Raw genomic sequence first — 17,573 nt, forward strand, 5'->3', positions numbered from 1 at the left:
CATGTTACAGGACACGTTTAGAGTTACTGTACAGAATTATGAAATGGGCATAAATTTATAAGTTAAAGAAAGATGATTACGCCCCACCTGCTTTGAAGATCCACGTCCCTCTGCCCAGGTGTGGGATCCACTGGAATACTCACTGCAAGCACTGGAAAGAGACAGCTCGCTGCCGCTGCCACTGCCACTGCTGCGTGGACATGTTAGGCTGAGGAGACTGGGCCATCTTCCTGCAGGTATACCTGCCTTTCCGTTTCTATGAACCTCCTGGAAAACAATCGACCCACAAGACACACTCGGTGAAAAACCCTTATAAAACCCAAGGTTATTAATGTCATAGTAAATGGTTGAATTAGGATATTTGATGTATTCATGATGATGAAATAATGATGGTTTGTTGATATAAATAAAGAAATCAATTAAGCTGATGTTTTAAATAGCACTCTATGATTCAGCCCGGCATGTTAGAATAAAACCACATGGCTCTTCATTAGTCTCACATATGTCAAATAATCAATATAAACGAACAGTGGGCAGGTCTATTATTGAAAGCCCATCAAATGGCTAATGGAGTAACGGCATGATATTTTCTACTCTACCAGTAAGTCGGGTAGTTGGAAACATTGCTTTATTTATGATTTGTTTCCCCATAACATCTGGGATTTGAGCAGTCCAGCATTCAGTCAGTGAGAACGTTCACTGAACCCCTCACTGCTGCTGCTCTGCTGCTGTTGTTGCTGCTGCTCTGTTGCTGTTGTTGCTGCTGCTCTGCTGCCGCAGCTGCTGTTGCTGCTCCGCTGCTGTTACTCTGCTGTACTGCTGCTGCTCTACTGTTGTTGTGCTGCTCTGCTGTACTGCTGCTACTCTGCTGTACTGCTGCTGTTGCTCTGCTGCTGCTGCTCCGCTGCTGTTACTCTGCTGTACTGCTGTTACTCTGCTGTACTGCTGTTACTCTGCTGTACTGCTGCTGTTGCTCTGCTGCTGCTGTTGTTGTTGCTGCTCCGCTGCTGTTGCTGTACTGCTGCTGCTACTCTGCTGTACTGCTGCTACTCTGCTGTACTGCTGCTACTCTGCTGTACTGCTGCTGTTGTTGCTGCTCCGCTGCTGTTACTCTGCTGTTGCTCTGCTGCTGCTGCTGCTCTGCTGCTGCTTCTTCCTAACTCAAATATAGGCTCACGACACCTAACAAGTGTTGAAAGATGGCGTCCTTGTGTCAGACAGAGTTGGGAAAAGTGAAAAATCCACAACATTCCCACAGTGTTCCGGTGACGCAGATGGTTTGGTAAACGCATCTTTCAGTGGCTGTAAACTTCTGAAAGCGTGTTGGGGTGAAACAGGTTCCTGTAAATGCCAACGTGACTCTTTGCAAATTTACATCAAGAATGACGCAGGAAAGAAAAGTGAAATGTCTCATTTGGCTGCTTCATGTAATAAGGCTGAAAACCAACACTAATGGAACATATAAGGAGTAAAGGATCATCCTTTGTTCTCTGCAGCATTCCTGGATGGAGTTTGAGAACTCCTAATGTGGGAAAACAAAGAGCAGCAGGAAGGGTCATTTTGCCAGTGTTCCAGCAGTTGTGATGTGGCAGAAACAGTTGAGACCTGAAGTCTGTGACACCAATAGACACAATAGTCATTTTCTGTCAGGCTCCCGATCAATTTCACACAGTGTGTGAGTCAATTTTCCATGTTGAACCCTGAAGATACGCGACGAATGTCTCACATTCCAAACAAAAACCTGTAAACACGACAGAGGCAGCACCTCCAGGACATGATGTATCGGCCAGCATACGGAGATGGAAGTGAGATAGAATCAACTGTTGCCTTCCCCTAAAGCCCCGACTGGGCGAGAACAGTTTTTGTGCCGGGGCCGAAATGCATTTTTTGAAAGCGAAGTCACGTAAACTGGTCTGCAAACTTGCGCCACACCTGGCTGAGCCTTCACCAACTCCTCCCATTGTGGATTTTCACCCCATGCATCCGCTGCAATGATTAATAATGACCTCATTTTCACAGGCAGGAAGGCTGCATTATGAGGAGGAAGGACACAGTTACCCATAATGTGTGACGTCAAGGAAAATATATAACTTTATATTCCTTCTGACATGATGGAATAGAGTGAAATAATGCTGTTATGTCTAAATGCTCTGAGAGTAGAGTCTCGCATTATTTAGGCTATTATTCTTTTGAGAATGTGGTGCTTATAAAATAATTTATCTAAAATGTCAATGCTTTTTAATATATTCCCTGACAGCGGCTCTGAGGATGACTGTGGCATTGAGGATGGTAAATCACACATCCGTGTGCAGGAGGGAATTAAAATGAAGAGGAATTTGTGCAACCAGAGAGCGTTGGTCAATTTGAGCCGGGTCATCTGTGACATTGCAGGAGGTCGCGTGAATAATGAATATTTGACCATATGCAAATTGTGTTGTTTCAGAATAAAAAAACCAAACGTGTTTGCATAAGACAATGCTATGACCTCTGCAGTGGAAGTGACCCTTTCTATGAGCACCTGGACGGCTTTAGCGACCTACTGCTGAAGGGATTTGACAGAAATGACGGCGCCGTACTGTAAACTGCTGCCAGCGATGCTGTTTACGTGAGAGAGACCCCACAGTGTCAAGAGTCGTGGCCCCATTTTAAATAGCATTGATCATTTGCCAAGCCTGCTAATGCCAGCTTCCACTCAAAGTCATTAGTGTCATCTGTTAGAAAATAATTAATGTGAAAAAGAAATAATTGCATGAGGGAGCTTGGGACTGAAATGACTTGGTCCATTCATTGATATTCACCAATTATGTGATTACCCATGCTAGGTTTTATTCACAGCGCAGTGCAGGAGAAGCCCATATTTGACTGTACAAGTGCAGATTAATTTAGGAACAAATTACAGTCGACATGTCTGGGGGGTGTCTGAGATCCAGGACAAGTTCTGGAGTTCAACAAAACCCTCATGCAGGGAGTTTGTCCTTAAATTCAAGGCCCTTCTGTGCTTTTTGCGCTTGCAAAAACACTGTTTAAATGACACATTAAACTTGCTGAAGTGCCTGCTGATTTTAAACAGAAAAATAGCCAAAGAAATAACTTCAATATTGTCGTATCAAACACCGTCTGTGTCTCCCAGATTGTCCTAAACATTCCCAGTGATTTGTTTGTTTTTGGTCATTGTTCAAAATTGTCATTATAAAAGTGGAACATCTCTCCACGGAGCTCCGAAGCTTTATCATTAGGGACGGTGAGCATCTACGCTTCCAACAGATGTGCTTCTGCAGTCAGAAACACTCCAAATCTGTGGGTTAAACCTCTCTAGTTAATTAAGGAGATAACTCTTTTATAGTGGAAGAATTGCAACACATGATCAAATAAAATCATATTATAAATAAAAATGTGTTTTTTTTTCATTTTCCAAATAACATAAACCAACCATTTCGCAGGACACTTACGCTTTATATTAGCAAATGGCAAACAGACCAAATCCAATTTCACCTATCTATGATCACAGCTGTCATTTTGTTAAATTACTATTTTTAAAAAAATGGTAAAAAAACAGCAACACTTGTAGCCACGCAGAGACTGTAACGTTATTATTTTTTTTACGACTGTGTGTGATTTATTGCTTTAGAAACACACGAGAAGAGTCTCGGAAACATGTGTGCGTACATGGCACCGTCCCCGCCTCCCCCCACCCTGACAGAATTAGTCCGAAACATCTCATCTGCAGACGAGGGGCAGCAAAATAAGGATTTCTGCAGATGGTGGCGTCGTATCTTGATACAGCTTCACGCCTCATTTGTAAAGCAAATGAATGTACAGCTGCAAATTTGATAATGAGGAAGTAATCATGACACTTAACACGGACGGCCTGTCTAGATCAAAATCACACAATTGATGTAGTTATTAAAGAGGCATCATTCCCCGGAGCGCCACCTCACTGCGGCAGTTTGACAGTGATGAGGAAAAACGTCCTCGTCACAGTTTGTTCCTGCACCCAGAGCTGCACGGGGGGGGACAACCCTCTCAAAGCTTCCTCTTTCCCTGCATGGCGACTGTCTTTTTCCTGTCACATTCATCTCGTCTGCTCTGTTTCTCTTCATCACTTGTGTTGGATGTTTTGCCCGTTGGGCTCCGGCTGGATGTTCCGCTGCTCCCCGGGGTGGGAGAGTGTGGCGAGGCAGGATGAACGGAAACATACACCGGTAGTTCCGCGTATTCTGCACTGAGCTGATGGATGACAGCAGCCCGACACAAATGAACGTCGCCGCAGATAGAGAACAAATATTAAACCATATGCTGATGCGCATCTGCATCTGGTCACCTTCAGTCGGGGCGCCGAGATGACCTCCTCACTCACAGAAGTCATTCTTCACCCATGTGTGAGCCATTCGCTAACGGCTTCAGCCTAGAAGTCTCCCAGCAGCAGCGGCTCTTGACAGCATTCACTACCTGCTCAGGACACATTAATTGCTCTGATACGCTCGTCCGTCAACCCATAAATCTGTCCATCCATTTTTCTTTTATTATCACTAGTTATTTTTACTTAAAGGGATGTTCTAACCCAATCTGGACTGGTTGCCAGTCCGTCACAGGACCCAAACACCTTTCCCTCCTACTGAGGGACTGTTGAGGCTTTAATCATCCGCATGTGCAAGAACATGCAAATCCTACACAGTTGGTTCCTAAACAGGAAACAGAGCTAAAACCTTTGTGCAATGGCCAATTTTACAAAGTATTTTTCTTTATTTGACAGCCTGGTTCCCTGATATTTGAAAATAAAATAAAAAAAGCTAAAAAAAATGTGCTTGAATAAGCCCATTGGGGTGAAGTCCCACTCCAGGCAAACCAACTAGGCTGCCCTTTTGGTGGAGGAAATGCATTAAGGTCCCTGTTTGAGTGTCTCCGGACAAAGTAGAGTCCAAAGCATCATTTCAGCAGACAGAATAACCTTCTGCAGACAGGACCTTCTATGGTTCTCTTCCTGCAGGGGGTAAACTATAGCGAGGCATGTATTTCCTGTTCACTGGAACCATGTGATAACGGACTCTCGCGGGTTTCTTTACAGCGGATGAACAACCTTCCTTTTGATACCCCAAATTGGCCACCGCTGTGCAGCTAAGGGAAAAAATGGACAGCAGAATAAATGTAATTGTTTAGAGGCTGATGGCCAAATTCTGCCTGTGGGTAAAAGCAAAGCCCCTTAAAAAAAGATTTGGCCACGTTCAGCTCTCACAGCAGGAAGATCAAGTGCCATTTAAGTTGCCTGCAAAAGAGGCGTGGGTGTAAATCCGGCTTTATTGTAAATTTCCCTTTATCTTTCACTGCAGCCCTCCAGGGAAGTTTATCTACGAAAAGAGGCACCGGCTGCTGTTCAAAACTCTCCCAGACCCGGGTCCCTCAAGCGTCGCTCTGACACAGAATTCCAATAACATTGTGACAAACGACCCTGTCAGAGAGCTGCCGCACGTTCAGCAGCGAGGGCTCGCTGGCCGCTGGTGAACAGTTCAGCGAGCTCAAACAAGCAGACGATGGGGGCAGCGGGGAATTCTGTTCAGCTATGCGCTCCACGTTGTTGGCAACACATACATGCACCCCGAAGTACACCTGAGAAGGGCGCTGCCATGAAGGGGTGCCGGTTCACTCGCTTTAAGTCAGAGATGACTGATGAGCAAACACCATCCTCTTGTAATGATGCCCCACCAGTACCGGATACTGGGATTTATTTGAAAGTCTATCCTTGGTACCAGTTCATTAATGATTAATTCAAAACTGCATATTTAGCAGGTCAATAAACTTGGAAAACAGCTTTAAAATGCAAACCTCTCTTTGAAGTGTGTCATTTTACAGGGGATAAGCTACAGTAAATAGTCTATAAGCGATCAGGAAGTCCAGATTGTGCGAAAGCTCAATAAAGACTGGACTTTTGTTAGATTTCAGCTTTCCACCTGAGACAAATTCTGATATAATTAGATGTCAAATGTCATCCGTGCAAAACTAACAAACAAATGTAGAATCGGTTCAAGAGGACTTCAGAATGTGCCAGAAAATGTTCACGCAGCATCTGTGCAGTCACGCATGAGGTTGTGAACATTATATCCTCTCTCCTAGTGAGGTTGACCTTTCCTGAAAAGGTCAGTGATGGACAGCGTTTCCTGCCCCGCTGGCCTTGCAGCGTAGTTAACAACCCGGTGTGGGATCCTGCCCATAGCAAATTCAGTGCAGCCGGACCAGAATCTGCTGTGCTGAGAGTCCCTCTTTTTTCTAAATTGCCAATTTTGTGTGTGATACTAAACCGCTCCACTGAACGTAGAAGGCTGAGGTCTGTCAGAGGGGGGGCGTCACGCCGACGGCTCTGACAAACAAAAGGAGCACAGCTAGCTTCTCATCTCCCTCCTGCGTTATGATCACAGCTGCCTGCACCCATACTCTAACATCAGCTTATTAGCTGATTAGTCCGGCCAGGTCCCCCCCCCCCCCCCCCCCAACGCTGTCACATGTTGTGTACACATTCACTGACATAGGGAACAAACAGAGGGGACGTCAGACTGTGAAATAGTGGACGGACCGCACGTCACCTGTCCCGATCCCAAACCTCTGTCAGTGACAGCTGTTAAAATATGGAGAACTAACAGGCTGGACTCCCCCATTCTCTCCTGTCGGACTGCAGCAGGGACAGCGAAAGGAATCTGTCGATCACCTGTGCCATTCTTTATTCATCAGTCATTCCTGTCACAGCGGCACACTTTAAATTTAGATTTATGCAGCTTCGAATCAGGAGAAACTTGTTTCTGACCACATCGACCACATGCAGATCAGGACGAGCCTGTCATTTATTATTCCCGGATCTGTCGGGTCAAGATTAACGACTTATCACGTTGCTTAAAGGCGCGTCGTCTCCCGGTATTTTGCCATTTCCTGCATGCGTGAATAGAAAAGCTTTTGTTTTTAAAGCAATTCAAATTCACCATTATTTTAAGTGCATGCATTTGTTTTATCCTTATTTTTTATAATTAGTTTTTTTTCCTCTATCTTTGAAAACAATAAGGAGAGAGTTAATCCACAGCCCTGGTAATTAACGAAAATCCTTCTGAAAGTATCTCTTTCCTGGTGAAACACTCATACATATAAATGGCCCAGCTCAGCAGTCACACTTTGAACATACATCACGGGCCTGAGAGCGGCACAACCTCATTATTGTTTGACGCTGATAAAAGCAGCCAAATTGAACCCGTCAGCAAGGTCAAAAAAACAAACCTATGCATCAAAGAAAGGCTGGAAGAAAAGGGTCCAAGAAAATGACGGTGTGCAGGGTGCAGTCCTCCCGACTGCACTGCTGCAGGGAACACGCACACGCAGACGTCCAGCCGGGGGAAGGCACAACATCTTAAAGGCACCATCAGGGAATTCAGGGATTATCTCGGACCTAAAACAGGCAAATAATGGCCTTACGTTGTGCCATTATTGTGCTTTTTTGTTCAAAACATCTCCCAAAAGAGGCGAGGCCGCCCTAACCTAACGTGTTGTAAAGAGTCCAAAGGTGCAGAGCAGAACTATACAACTTTGTAAATCATGGATGATCCCGTTTCACCTCTGCAAGGCTGAGAACACGAGCCACCTGTCAAAAGAGCCAAGGAAATCTAAAACAGCAGCATTTGATCGGTTCATCCTGCTTTCACATGGAAATGATCCGAGTACTGATCTCAAAACCAGCACCGGTTCCTTCACGGAATCCTCCAGTCCTTCATAATGATCCAAACCCTTTGATGTTGACGGTTCGAATGTTCTTCTTTATTTATTTCACAGGGTTCTGTTTTATCTTCTCCGTTTTCAAGTGTTTCTCCTCCAATAATGAGGCTCTGCGAGACATTCATCAGACGCGTTGTGATTCTCCCGTAGCCGTGCGTTTCCACGTGGAGAGACGGTTCATGACGGCGGCCGTTTCACAGCTTCTCCGCCTGCGTTGGGATTGTTAGAATTCCACAACAGCCGACAGAAATGTGATGGTTGATGATGAATGAATGATGATGAATTACTGTAATATTTTGTGCCGTAACCGCAGGGGAGCCCATGTAATTATACATCAGGAATTATTGAACAGCTCCTATGCTGCAAAAAAGACACTAGAGGGGTAGCTGTCACGTCTGCGTGTGAATAACGACCCGGCTTCATTATGTCACAAACCCGGGGAAAAGGGAACAACATGTTCTTTCTTATGTCAGGGAGGAATCTGGTCATTTTCCATTGTGGCATTGTGATAATAGACTGTCAGCTGTGACAAAAAGGTTCGGTTGCCATTCAGAGCAATTTCTCATCTATTTTGGTGCAAATATTTTCAGGAAACGAAAGCCTCTTTTATGACGTAGTCCTTGAAATACACAACAAGTTTAGCGCTCTTCTGTTACAAGAAGAAGAAGAAGAAGAAGAAAGAGGTTTCAGCCAATTATCCCCATTACAGTTCAAAAGTTCCCAATTAGAGAATCAAGAACAGTTCTCTGCTTCGTTTCTGTCACCTTACAGCGACACAGAACCTACATTCTCCTGCGCATTAAACAAGCGGATGAGAGCAACGGTGCAACGGCCTCCGCTGCACTGAAACAGAACATGATGGCAGGCTGGATGTGTCGCTACCTGGGAGACGGGCGTCGAGGTCATTTTGACACGCTGCTGAAACAACAAACTCAGTATGCGGTTCTGCTGCTCCAAGTCAAACACACGGGTGCGTAGTTTCAAACATTCCTCCTTTAAATCCTGGAAAAGAGGAGAGACAGGTTGGGAATCTGACCACGAATGAGGTTAAATGCTTGAAGAAAGTGGGTGTGTTAAAGGGGTTGGTTCATTTTCTCTGCATTCAGAAGTTCAGAACACAGCTAGCATGCTTTTGATTGCCATTCATCACATTTTCTCTGTAAAAGATTTGATTGTGAGCCATTTCAGAGGCGTCTGAGTTTGGATGGCATTAGACATCAGATTGTCTCATTCACATAACTACAACACCCACAATGCCACAGTGGCATCTGTGGTCTGTGAAGTTCACTGTTAAACTACAACACCCACAATGCCACAGTGGCATCCGTGGTCTGTGAAGTTCACTGTTAAACTACAACACCCACAATGCCACAGTGGCATCCGTGGTCTGTGAAGTTCACTGTTAAACTACAACACCCACAATGCCACAGTGGCATCCGTGGTCTGTGAAGTTCACTGTTAAACTACAACACCCACAATGCCACAGTGGCATCTGTGGTTTGTGAAGTTCACTGTTAAACTACAACACCCACAATGCCACAGTGGCATCCGTGGTCTGTGAATTTACTGTGGCAATAATTCCTGTCGAATTTCACTTTCACAACGATGTTTTATGTAGGAAGTGCTTTGTTTAAATTGAGAATATGAAACATCCGGCCCTTAAGGATCGGTCGTGTGAAGCAAACACACCTTCTGCGTGAGGAGAGCCTGGACCACTTGGTTGGCCACCTTGATCAAAAGAAAGCGAAGAGAAAAAGTGAGTTACAGGTTGAAATCCTCAGAGGCCCGTGGGGCCCTGACAGCCTGAATCTGAGGGCATGAAAGATGAGCGGCGAGGACAAAGTGAGGCGTCGCATCGCAGCTTCCAACACAGACGTCAGTACTAAAACAGTTCTAAAATCCTAAACAAATGGGTTTTCAGACGGTGCCCTGCAGACATTTGCCAGAACTTTTTCCGCTTTGATGTTTACAGAGATAATCAAAAGTTGAGTGTGTGCGTTTGTGCGTGTGTGTGTGCATAGGAAACATCATCATTTCAAATCACCGTCTTTATTTTGATTTCTGGAGCGGACACATATTAGACCTCTGCATGGGAATAATAATGTGCGCCTTTATGTGATTTCCTCCCTCTCTTTCATTTTTCTCATCACAAAAGCCCTTTTCAGCTCAGTCAGAGTCTCTTTCAGTCTGAAACCCTCCCAAAATAATTAATACCCAAAAAGACACTATAAGGAAAACAATTCCTCAGCCCAAATATGTGAAGCCCTCTTGGGCAGCAGGGATCTCTGTGGTCTCCAGCCCATTAGAAGAAGGCTGTTATAATGAAATGGAGTCATCTGGCTCTCTGAGAGATGGAAGGAACGATGGAGAAAGAGATGGAGAGACAATCACGGTGCTGTCTGGGAGAAAATGGGCAGGGAGAGCAGGCAGACATGCAGGATCTGGGTGTTGAGCCTTTAGCTTTCATTCTCGCAGCGCCCAGGGCTCCGATGTCTGACGGTATCAATTTAACATGTCCCCCCTCCCTGGGTTCTAGACGGTGGGTCTGCTAATCCTGCAGGAGGACGGGAGAGTCGGAGCGGTGCTGCCACCAAAGCAAAGCTCAGAGATCTTATCACTGAGCTTTGCTTTACAAGGATTTCTACGCCTGTTTTAACCACTGATGAATGCAAATAGACTTGAATCCGTGTGTCTCTTCTGCAGGCAGAACCTGATTAAGCTTTAAATTGTTTAAGCTTTCAACAGTTACGGGTTTGAAATTGCTCAAATCAACAGCAGAAACAGACCTCATGGCGGCGTTCCTGCTGGGAAGAAAAAGCTGTTTCCCATTCCATCAGGGTTTCATGCTAAGCTAAGCTAACTTCCCATCTTGAAAAGAAGCCTCACCTCGTCCAGACAGCGCTCGTACTGCTTCCGCTGGTTGTCGTTTTCCATGGACAGGGCAGAGTTCTCCGCCTGGAAACAGATGGATGAATTGTAAAAGAAGACTCATTTCTGATTTGAAATGAGCAGCGGAGACGTAGAGAAAAGCCTCCTCATCCGAGACATTAAACCCCTTCAGCACGTTAGCGAACAACTTTGCTTTTAAGCTATTTTTGAGGCCTCCCTGCAGAGCTCTCAGGTCTCTGCGAGGCTCCAGCAAGGCGAAATAACCGATTCCGTAAATATTCCAGGCTGACCCGCAGTATTCCAGGAGTTGCTCCCCCCCTCACGGCTGATGATGGCCAGAGAATTCCTGCTCGATAAAGCAGATGAGAACGTGGTGGAAAAGGCCACACACCAGCCCGGAGGCCTGCGGCGGGAGTGTGTGCGGACTCAAAAGTGTGGTTCAGACCTTTCGTGGAGCCTCCAGTAGAGCTCTGAACCTTCAGTAGAGCTCTGAGCCTCCAGTAGAGCTCTGAACCTTCAGTAGAGCTCTGAACCTCCAGTAGAGCTCTGAACCTCCAGTAGAGCTCTGAACCTTCAGTAGAGCTCTGAACCTCCAGTAGAGCTCTGAACCTTCAGTAGAGCTCTGAACCTTCAGTAGAGCTCTGAACCTCCAGTAGAGCTCTGAACCTTCAGTAGAGCTCTGAACCTCCAGTAGAGCTCTGAACCTTCAGTAGAGCTCTGAGCCTCCAGTAGAGCTCTGAACCTCCAGTAGAGCTCTTAACCTTCAGTAGAGCTCTGAACCTCCAGTAGAGCTCTGAACCTTCAGTAGAGCTCTGAGCCTTCAGTAGAGCTCTGAGCCTCCAGTAGAGCTCTGAGCCTCCAGTAGAGCTCTGAACCTTCAGTAGAGCTCTGAACCTTCAGTAGAGCTCTGAGCCTCCAGTAGAGCTCTGAGCCTCCAGTAGAGCTCTGAGCCTTCAGTAGAGCTCTGAACCTCCAGTAGAGCTCTGAGCCTCCAGTAGAGCTCTGAGCCTCCAGTAGAGCTCTGAGCCTCCAGTAGAGCTCTGAACATTCAGTAGAGCTCTGAGCCTCCAGTAGAGCTCTGAACCTTCAGTAGAGCTCTGAACCTTCAGTAGAGCTCTGAACCTCCAGTAGAGCTCTGAACCTTCGCTATGAGACACCGGCGACCATCATTTCTCCAATATCAATGTTTTTCACTTGTGTCGAGGGGCGGCGAGCTAAAGCTGCCGCCGTTATCTTATTGATCTGTTCCTCTCAGTCTCCATCGATCAGCATCCGTCCTGCAGAGGAGACCCGAGCCTGTCAGAACCGGGTCCTCTGAGTGGACCCCGGGGTCGGCTGGCAAATAAACGATTGTGTTTTTTACTTCGCTATGATGTGTTATATCCCTAAACGATCCAAAATGAAGCCTCCTGCACGTTATTCTCACACCCAGCGAGCACATCATCGGTCTCAGTCGGGGCCCGAACGTTCACTTCCACTAAAGATTATTTTGTGCTTGAGGAAACGGGCAAATTATTTCATTATTTGTCCTGCAGGTTTTTTTTTTCTTTCTTACATTTTCGAGGTAGACTGTAGAAGGTAGTCAAGTGTACCGTGACGACTGGGAAGCAGCTCTCAGCTAAATGGGAAAATGTTTCTGGGTTCAGCATAAAGGTTTAATTTCAAATGTGGGTGAAATGAAGGCAGCAAGCGTGACGTTAGAGTTAAAACCGTCCCTTATGGTCACCGGACCGGCGAAGAGCTGCTTTATTTAGACCTCTGGAAACGGTGGATCAGTCTAATGACTTAATTTAATTTATTAGAATGTTTTTATTTAATTCCCCACAGTCTGGTAGTGAAATAAAACACTATTTCGCAACACTGCGAAGGAAATTTGGGGATTTATTGCCCAAATAAAAGAATCTGGACTCGATGTAACGTCGTTGTTCTATTCATTTGCTCCTCGTTATCGATCGCTCTCGATGTGCATGGAGGCACGTGCACGCGCCTGGCCTCCATAACACCAGCTGCTGGACAGAACGTGTTCATCAGGACGAGCAGAACATGGAGCTCCGCTCAAAGCATGAGTCAGCAGAAAGGAGCGATTTGGGGCGATTGGGCCTCGGGGCTGTTTCGGCAGCATCTGTCTGAGGTCTGGGAACAGAAGGGAAACGTCCCCGTCAGGATCTAACGATCAGCTCCTGGATATGAAGCGGTTTCTCCCCTCTGCTGAGTCATTCCACCCTCATCTCCTCTCTTATTCTGGGATGTTCAACAGCAGCGGGAGCTGGTCCAGGACCCGTCTGGGATGGCACCGGAACGTTCAATACATCATCAAAACCGATGTTGAGCATAAACGTCATTAAATCTGATATTTCTGGCCCAAACAATCCCACCAACAGTGGGCGATCCGGACCTTCAGGTCATAAACGTGTTATAACAGGACGCAGCGGCCTCTGTGACCCACTTTACCTCCAGGGCTCGGAGTCGCTCCAGCAAAGGGTTGCTGTCCTCTGAGGTTTCCTCCGACCCCCCGTCGGCCTCCGGCGAGCCGGGGCTCCGGGCCCCGGGGGCTGCGGGGGCCTCCAGACTGTCCTGCTGCTTCCACATTTCCTCCAGCAGCTTGTCCTGAAACACAGGCGCAGACCTCAGAGGTTCTGGAAGAGGTTCTGCTCCACAGAAGGAGCTCCACAACACCTCACATGTCATCTCCTCCTTCTGGGGGAAGGGTCACGAAGAGCGTTGTGCTCGTCTGGTCTGTGAATTTGGTGTGTGATGGTTTGGGTTTGGGTTTGTTTGATAAAAGAGGGGAAAGGCTGTGACTGGATCTACTGGGGTCAGCTAATGGATCCCAGTAGATTCATGGCGGATCTACTGGGGTCAGCTAAATGATCCCAGTAGATTCAGGTCGTCATTCAAAATCCAGTTTTCATTTGATTCAATTCTGGTGGAAATAAAGTGATGAAAGCTTGATCGCAGGAACGTCCCACTCCTCAAGCACTTCTGGTACCTTGTATGCTTTCATGAGGTCCAGGGGGTCCAGGTCCACCTTGGGCCCTTCCAGGGAGTCCTGGTTCTGAAGTAGGGTGCGCACTGTCTCCTCCATGCTGCGTTCAAAGACAGTGGGAGAGACGCACAGAAACAGTTGAAGATGGAGGATTTGTTTGTTTAAAATAGTCATTTACTCCACAGAACCATTCAGTGGCTCCATCAGAACCATTCAGTGGCTCCACAGAACCATTCAGTGGCTCCATCAGAACCATTCACTGGCTCCATCAGAACCATTAAACGGCTCCATTAGAACCATTCAGTGGCTCCATCAGAACCATTCATTGCTCCATCAGAACCATTCATTGTTCCATCAGAACCATTCAACTGCTCCATTAGAACCATTCAGTGGCTCCATCAGAACCATTCATTGTTCCATCAGAACCATTCAGTGGCGCCTGATGACCTACACACTTTCCACGTCCGTACAGAACCTCCACTGATAACAGAAAGCAATTTAATGCTGGTATTGTAGAGTTTGTGGGGGAAGAAAGCTGTTTAACACCTCATGAATATGGAAAAAAGAGGAATGTTGAGCAGTATTATGGAGTAAAGCTCAAATAATATTTAGCTCTGGTCCTAACAGGTTGTACGTGCACACCCCAGCCTGCTGTGTGCACATAATTCTGTAGGTTTGTTATCATTTGAGGTCTGCTGCATCTGTAGCTCCGCCCACTGGAATAGGCAGGAGCCGACTATGCAGTCATTGATTTAGCAGTGATGCCAGAGAATGCATGGGTGATAGGTGACCCCCCCCCCCCCCCCCACACACACACACACCCTCCCCACACACCCCAGCCCCCCTTTGCCCCCCTTTGCCCCCCTGCAGGAACCCCACAGTCATCCTCATCACGGGGCTCAACTGCCGCAGTGCACCATGGGTAGTTTGTACTTTTTCTCAGCTCATCGTGCTCCAGGTTTCCTATCAAAATTCATGTTATTCTGGCCAATATTTCATTCATCACTCACTTTTCGCTCACTCAGTCTGCCCCCCCCCCCCCCCCCCGGTCAGTTCCCCCACCTACTCACAGCCCCGACGCTCATTTAAAATCAGAGGAACTGCACAGATACTCGGAATCATCAGCGGTCTGGATGCCAAAGGGAAAGTGTGGACCTCTGAGACTCCAAGAGGACGGGGCGGGAATTAACGTCCCCCTGAGTGCTCAGGAGAGGAAGAGAAGAAGGAAGAAAAAGATTCCATCAAGTCCGTCCGTGTTCTAATAAGTCTTGGTGGGAGCCTGGAAGGAGACCAGCCTGTGGTTCCTGCCCATCTTCAGCTGCAGGATGGGACAAGTTCCTTTTAATGAGGATTATAATTGGGGTTACAGAGGTTCTGGGGTTGGTCCTGGGGGCAGGAACACAGGACACACACCACTCATAAGTTACCTAATGTTCCTTCCTGGACTGTGGGAGGAATCAGAGTCTCCAGAAAGGACCCGGAACCTTCCTGGCCACAGTGCCAGCAAGCTTGGCTGGAGTTTCTGAACCAATATCCTCTCGCTGGTGTTTACAGCAGCTGGAAATGCCCCCGTTCCCCGCGTCAGGTGCACGGCCCTGCCGGGCTCGAGTCCTGGCCTACCTGGAGAAGTGCTGCTGCAGCGTCACCATCTGCCGCGTGCCCCACAGAGACGTCGCCCCTCCCTTCTCTCCACACCCAGATGTGGTTTGACCTCCAGCTGCAGATTAGTGCGCTCCTGGATCAGCGTTGTCGGTGTAGCTGCAGGCAAAGACAACAGTTTTCCTGTTAATCCCACTGGTTGGAATCCCAGTGAAGGTTTGCGGAGATGCACAACATCTGTTCAGAGTTTTTGTGGACTAAGTTGGACTGAAGATCCCAGACAGGCCTGTAACCTCTCAACTATTGGATGTCCTGGCCTGGCATTCATGGAGGCTGAAGTTCTGAAGCATTTGTTCATGTGACCTCAAGGTCCGTGCCCGGCGTCATCGACCCACTGGGACGCCGAAGGTCTGATTTGTGGTCATTGATCAGCTAAAACATGTGTGTCTGGGAAAGGGGGGTCAGTGCTTTAACGGGTTGAGAGCTAATACCGATTACCTAATCTTTGCACCCCATTGGGACATGGAAGCTTTAAATTACCACTTTTAAACTGTAAACGTGCTTTCTGTTGAATTCTGTGGTAAAAACTTTGAATGATAATGATGGGGATGATCGGCTAGGAGGTAAAATACTGCCACCTAGCGACTATTGGTGGTTGTTACAGAGTCCTACTCTACACAAGAATCTCAGGATAAAAGTTCACGTTTGGAAAAAGAAGCTTCAGAAAAACATTAAAATGTCTGAGGGGAACAATCATGGTTCACTTACATGAGCCAGAAAAAAACATGTGTGCAGTGTAATCATTCATGTCAACAACTTAAATGTTACTTCTGAACTTCCTCTTTTTCTTGTTAAGGGAGGATGTGTAAATATTATATATCAATTAAAGATGTTACGATTTCAAATTTCAAATGTTACGCGATCAACTTGTAATGAACTCCTGTATAAATCAAAGTCAGATACGTCCAAAGAAGTGTTTAAAATCAATTTTACACACTTCTAAAACTGACCTGAACAGATTTCACCATAACTGTATAGTGTTTAATACGATAATTAGATTTATTTTCGCATTAACTAATGTCTTTTCAGCCCCTAAACTTCGACCAAATAGTGAATAAAATTACTATCACAGAACACGTTATGTCGTAGGTGTCCGCTAGAGGGCGCGCTGTTATCAGTCTCTTCCACGCGTCGTTTTATAAAAAATGAATAAATTCTGATTAATTATGTATTTGGAGAGAAAATGTTTTCATTCATTCAACCAGCTTGTAGGTCAGAAATGTTGGAGGAATGTTTTAAAAGCAGCCATAAAGGATGACAAATGTGTTAAAAATGTGGATTTAAAGTAAATTTAAAAGTGGTCTAGTTAAAAATGCAACAATTTGTTTTGATCGTTTTAAAGTGACAATAGTGTAATACCTCATTTTGGACTGTAGGTGTCTCACTTCATTTATTTATATTGATAATCTTTAGGATTTAGAGCAAACGTTCAATTTAAACCTTTAATATAATTATCCCTATTTATATGATCCAAACAGAAGAGGCACGAGGTTAATGCACCTTTAAACTGTATTTTATTGTGAAGGTCCAGAATTATTTCTCCTTTTTTGTTCTTTTGTTAATTCAAGCTGCAACAAACGGTTCTTTGGACCAGCAGTGTCCTTATTGAACAACAGAGCTCAGTTTCACAACAACAAACACTTAATTAATACTGGTTTCATTCATTCATTCATTCATTCATTCCTACAGTGTGCATTTAATGGCCTGTTTCTTTGCTACTGTTTTCGTACAGTAACATTTGTACATTGATGAACTTGACGATCTCTATATTTTTATCTGGTGTGAGTGGAGCTGTTAGACAGTTTAATATAAGAGGAGTTTGTTGGAATGTAGATGTCACTCATCAATTACAGGACTTTACAGGAGCTTGTTGGGTTTATTGTAGTTTGGGGTGTTTACTGAGAGCGCTGCAGAGGAAATAGTGTAATTACACGGATTCCTTTTGGGTGGGAAGGAGGCTAAATTGGTGTAATCAAGGCAGCAGTTGAGCCTCAGGCACTGACGTTGGAGTGAAGTGGGACAAGAGCGTGCAGGGATTTCCCCCCTGGGGTATTTACTGGACGCATAGTTCTACCCCAAATCACATCCTGCCGATGTTGTTGAGCCGGCGTTGACGGCCCGTTTTGAATGGAGACGTGGGCGATGCTGCCCGAACTGGGACGGACGACAACGGCAGGAGCCAAACTCCTGTTGTTCAGCTGGTTTTCCATACAAATGAGGACGTCCGTAAGGCTGCAAGTTGAAACATTTCTGTCAGGATTTCCTGACAATTCTGCATCTTTTCCCCAAAGAT

The 17,573-nt window shown here is 46.0% G+C and overlaps 1 protein-coding gene across 3 annotated transcripts in view; it reads right to left on the minus strand.

Annotated features, from left to right (window-relative positions):
• Nucleotides 1-17,573, minus strand: part of LOC101078066 (nck-associated protein 5) — a 36,492-nt gene that overhangs the window by 12,892 nt on the left and 6,027 nt on the right. For all 3 annotated transcript variants that reach the window (XM_011612909.2, XM_011612915.2, XM_029843936.1), the window contains exons 2-8: nucleotides 15,242-15,379; nucleotides 13,625-13,721; nucleotides 13,087-13,242; nucleotides 10,633-10,701; nucleotides 9,436-9,474; nucleotides 8,629-8,748; nucleotides 88-267 (exon numbers count right to left, since the gene is read on the minus strand). In XM_011612909.2, the coding sequence (XP_011611211.2) occupies nucleotides 88-267; nucleotides 8,629-8,748; nucleotides 9,436-9,474; nucleotides 10,633-10,701; nucleotides 13,087-13,242; nucleotides 13,625-13,721; nucleotides 15,242-15,270 (690 nt within the window). In that variant the 5' untranslated portion in view covers nucleotides 15,271-15,379. The remainder of the gene's footprint in view (nucleotides 1-87; nucleotides 268-8,628; nucleotides 8,749-9,435; nucleotides 9,475-10,632; nucleotides 10,702-13,086; nucleotides 13,243-13,624; nucleotides 13,722-15,241; nucleotides 15,380-17,573) is intronic.

This window comes from Takifugu rubripes, chromosome 1 (assembly GCF_901000725.2).
Source record: "Takifugu rubripes chromosome 1, fTakRub1.2, whole genome shotgun sequence".
NCBI lineage: Eukaryota > Metazoa > Chordata > Actinopteri > Tetraodontiformes > Tetraodontidae > Takifugu > Takifugu rubripes.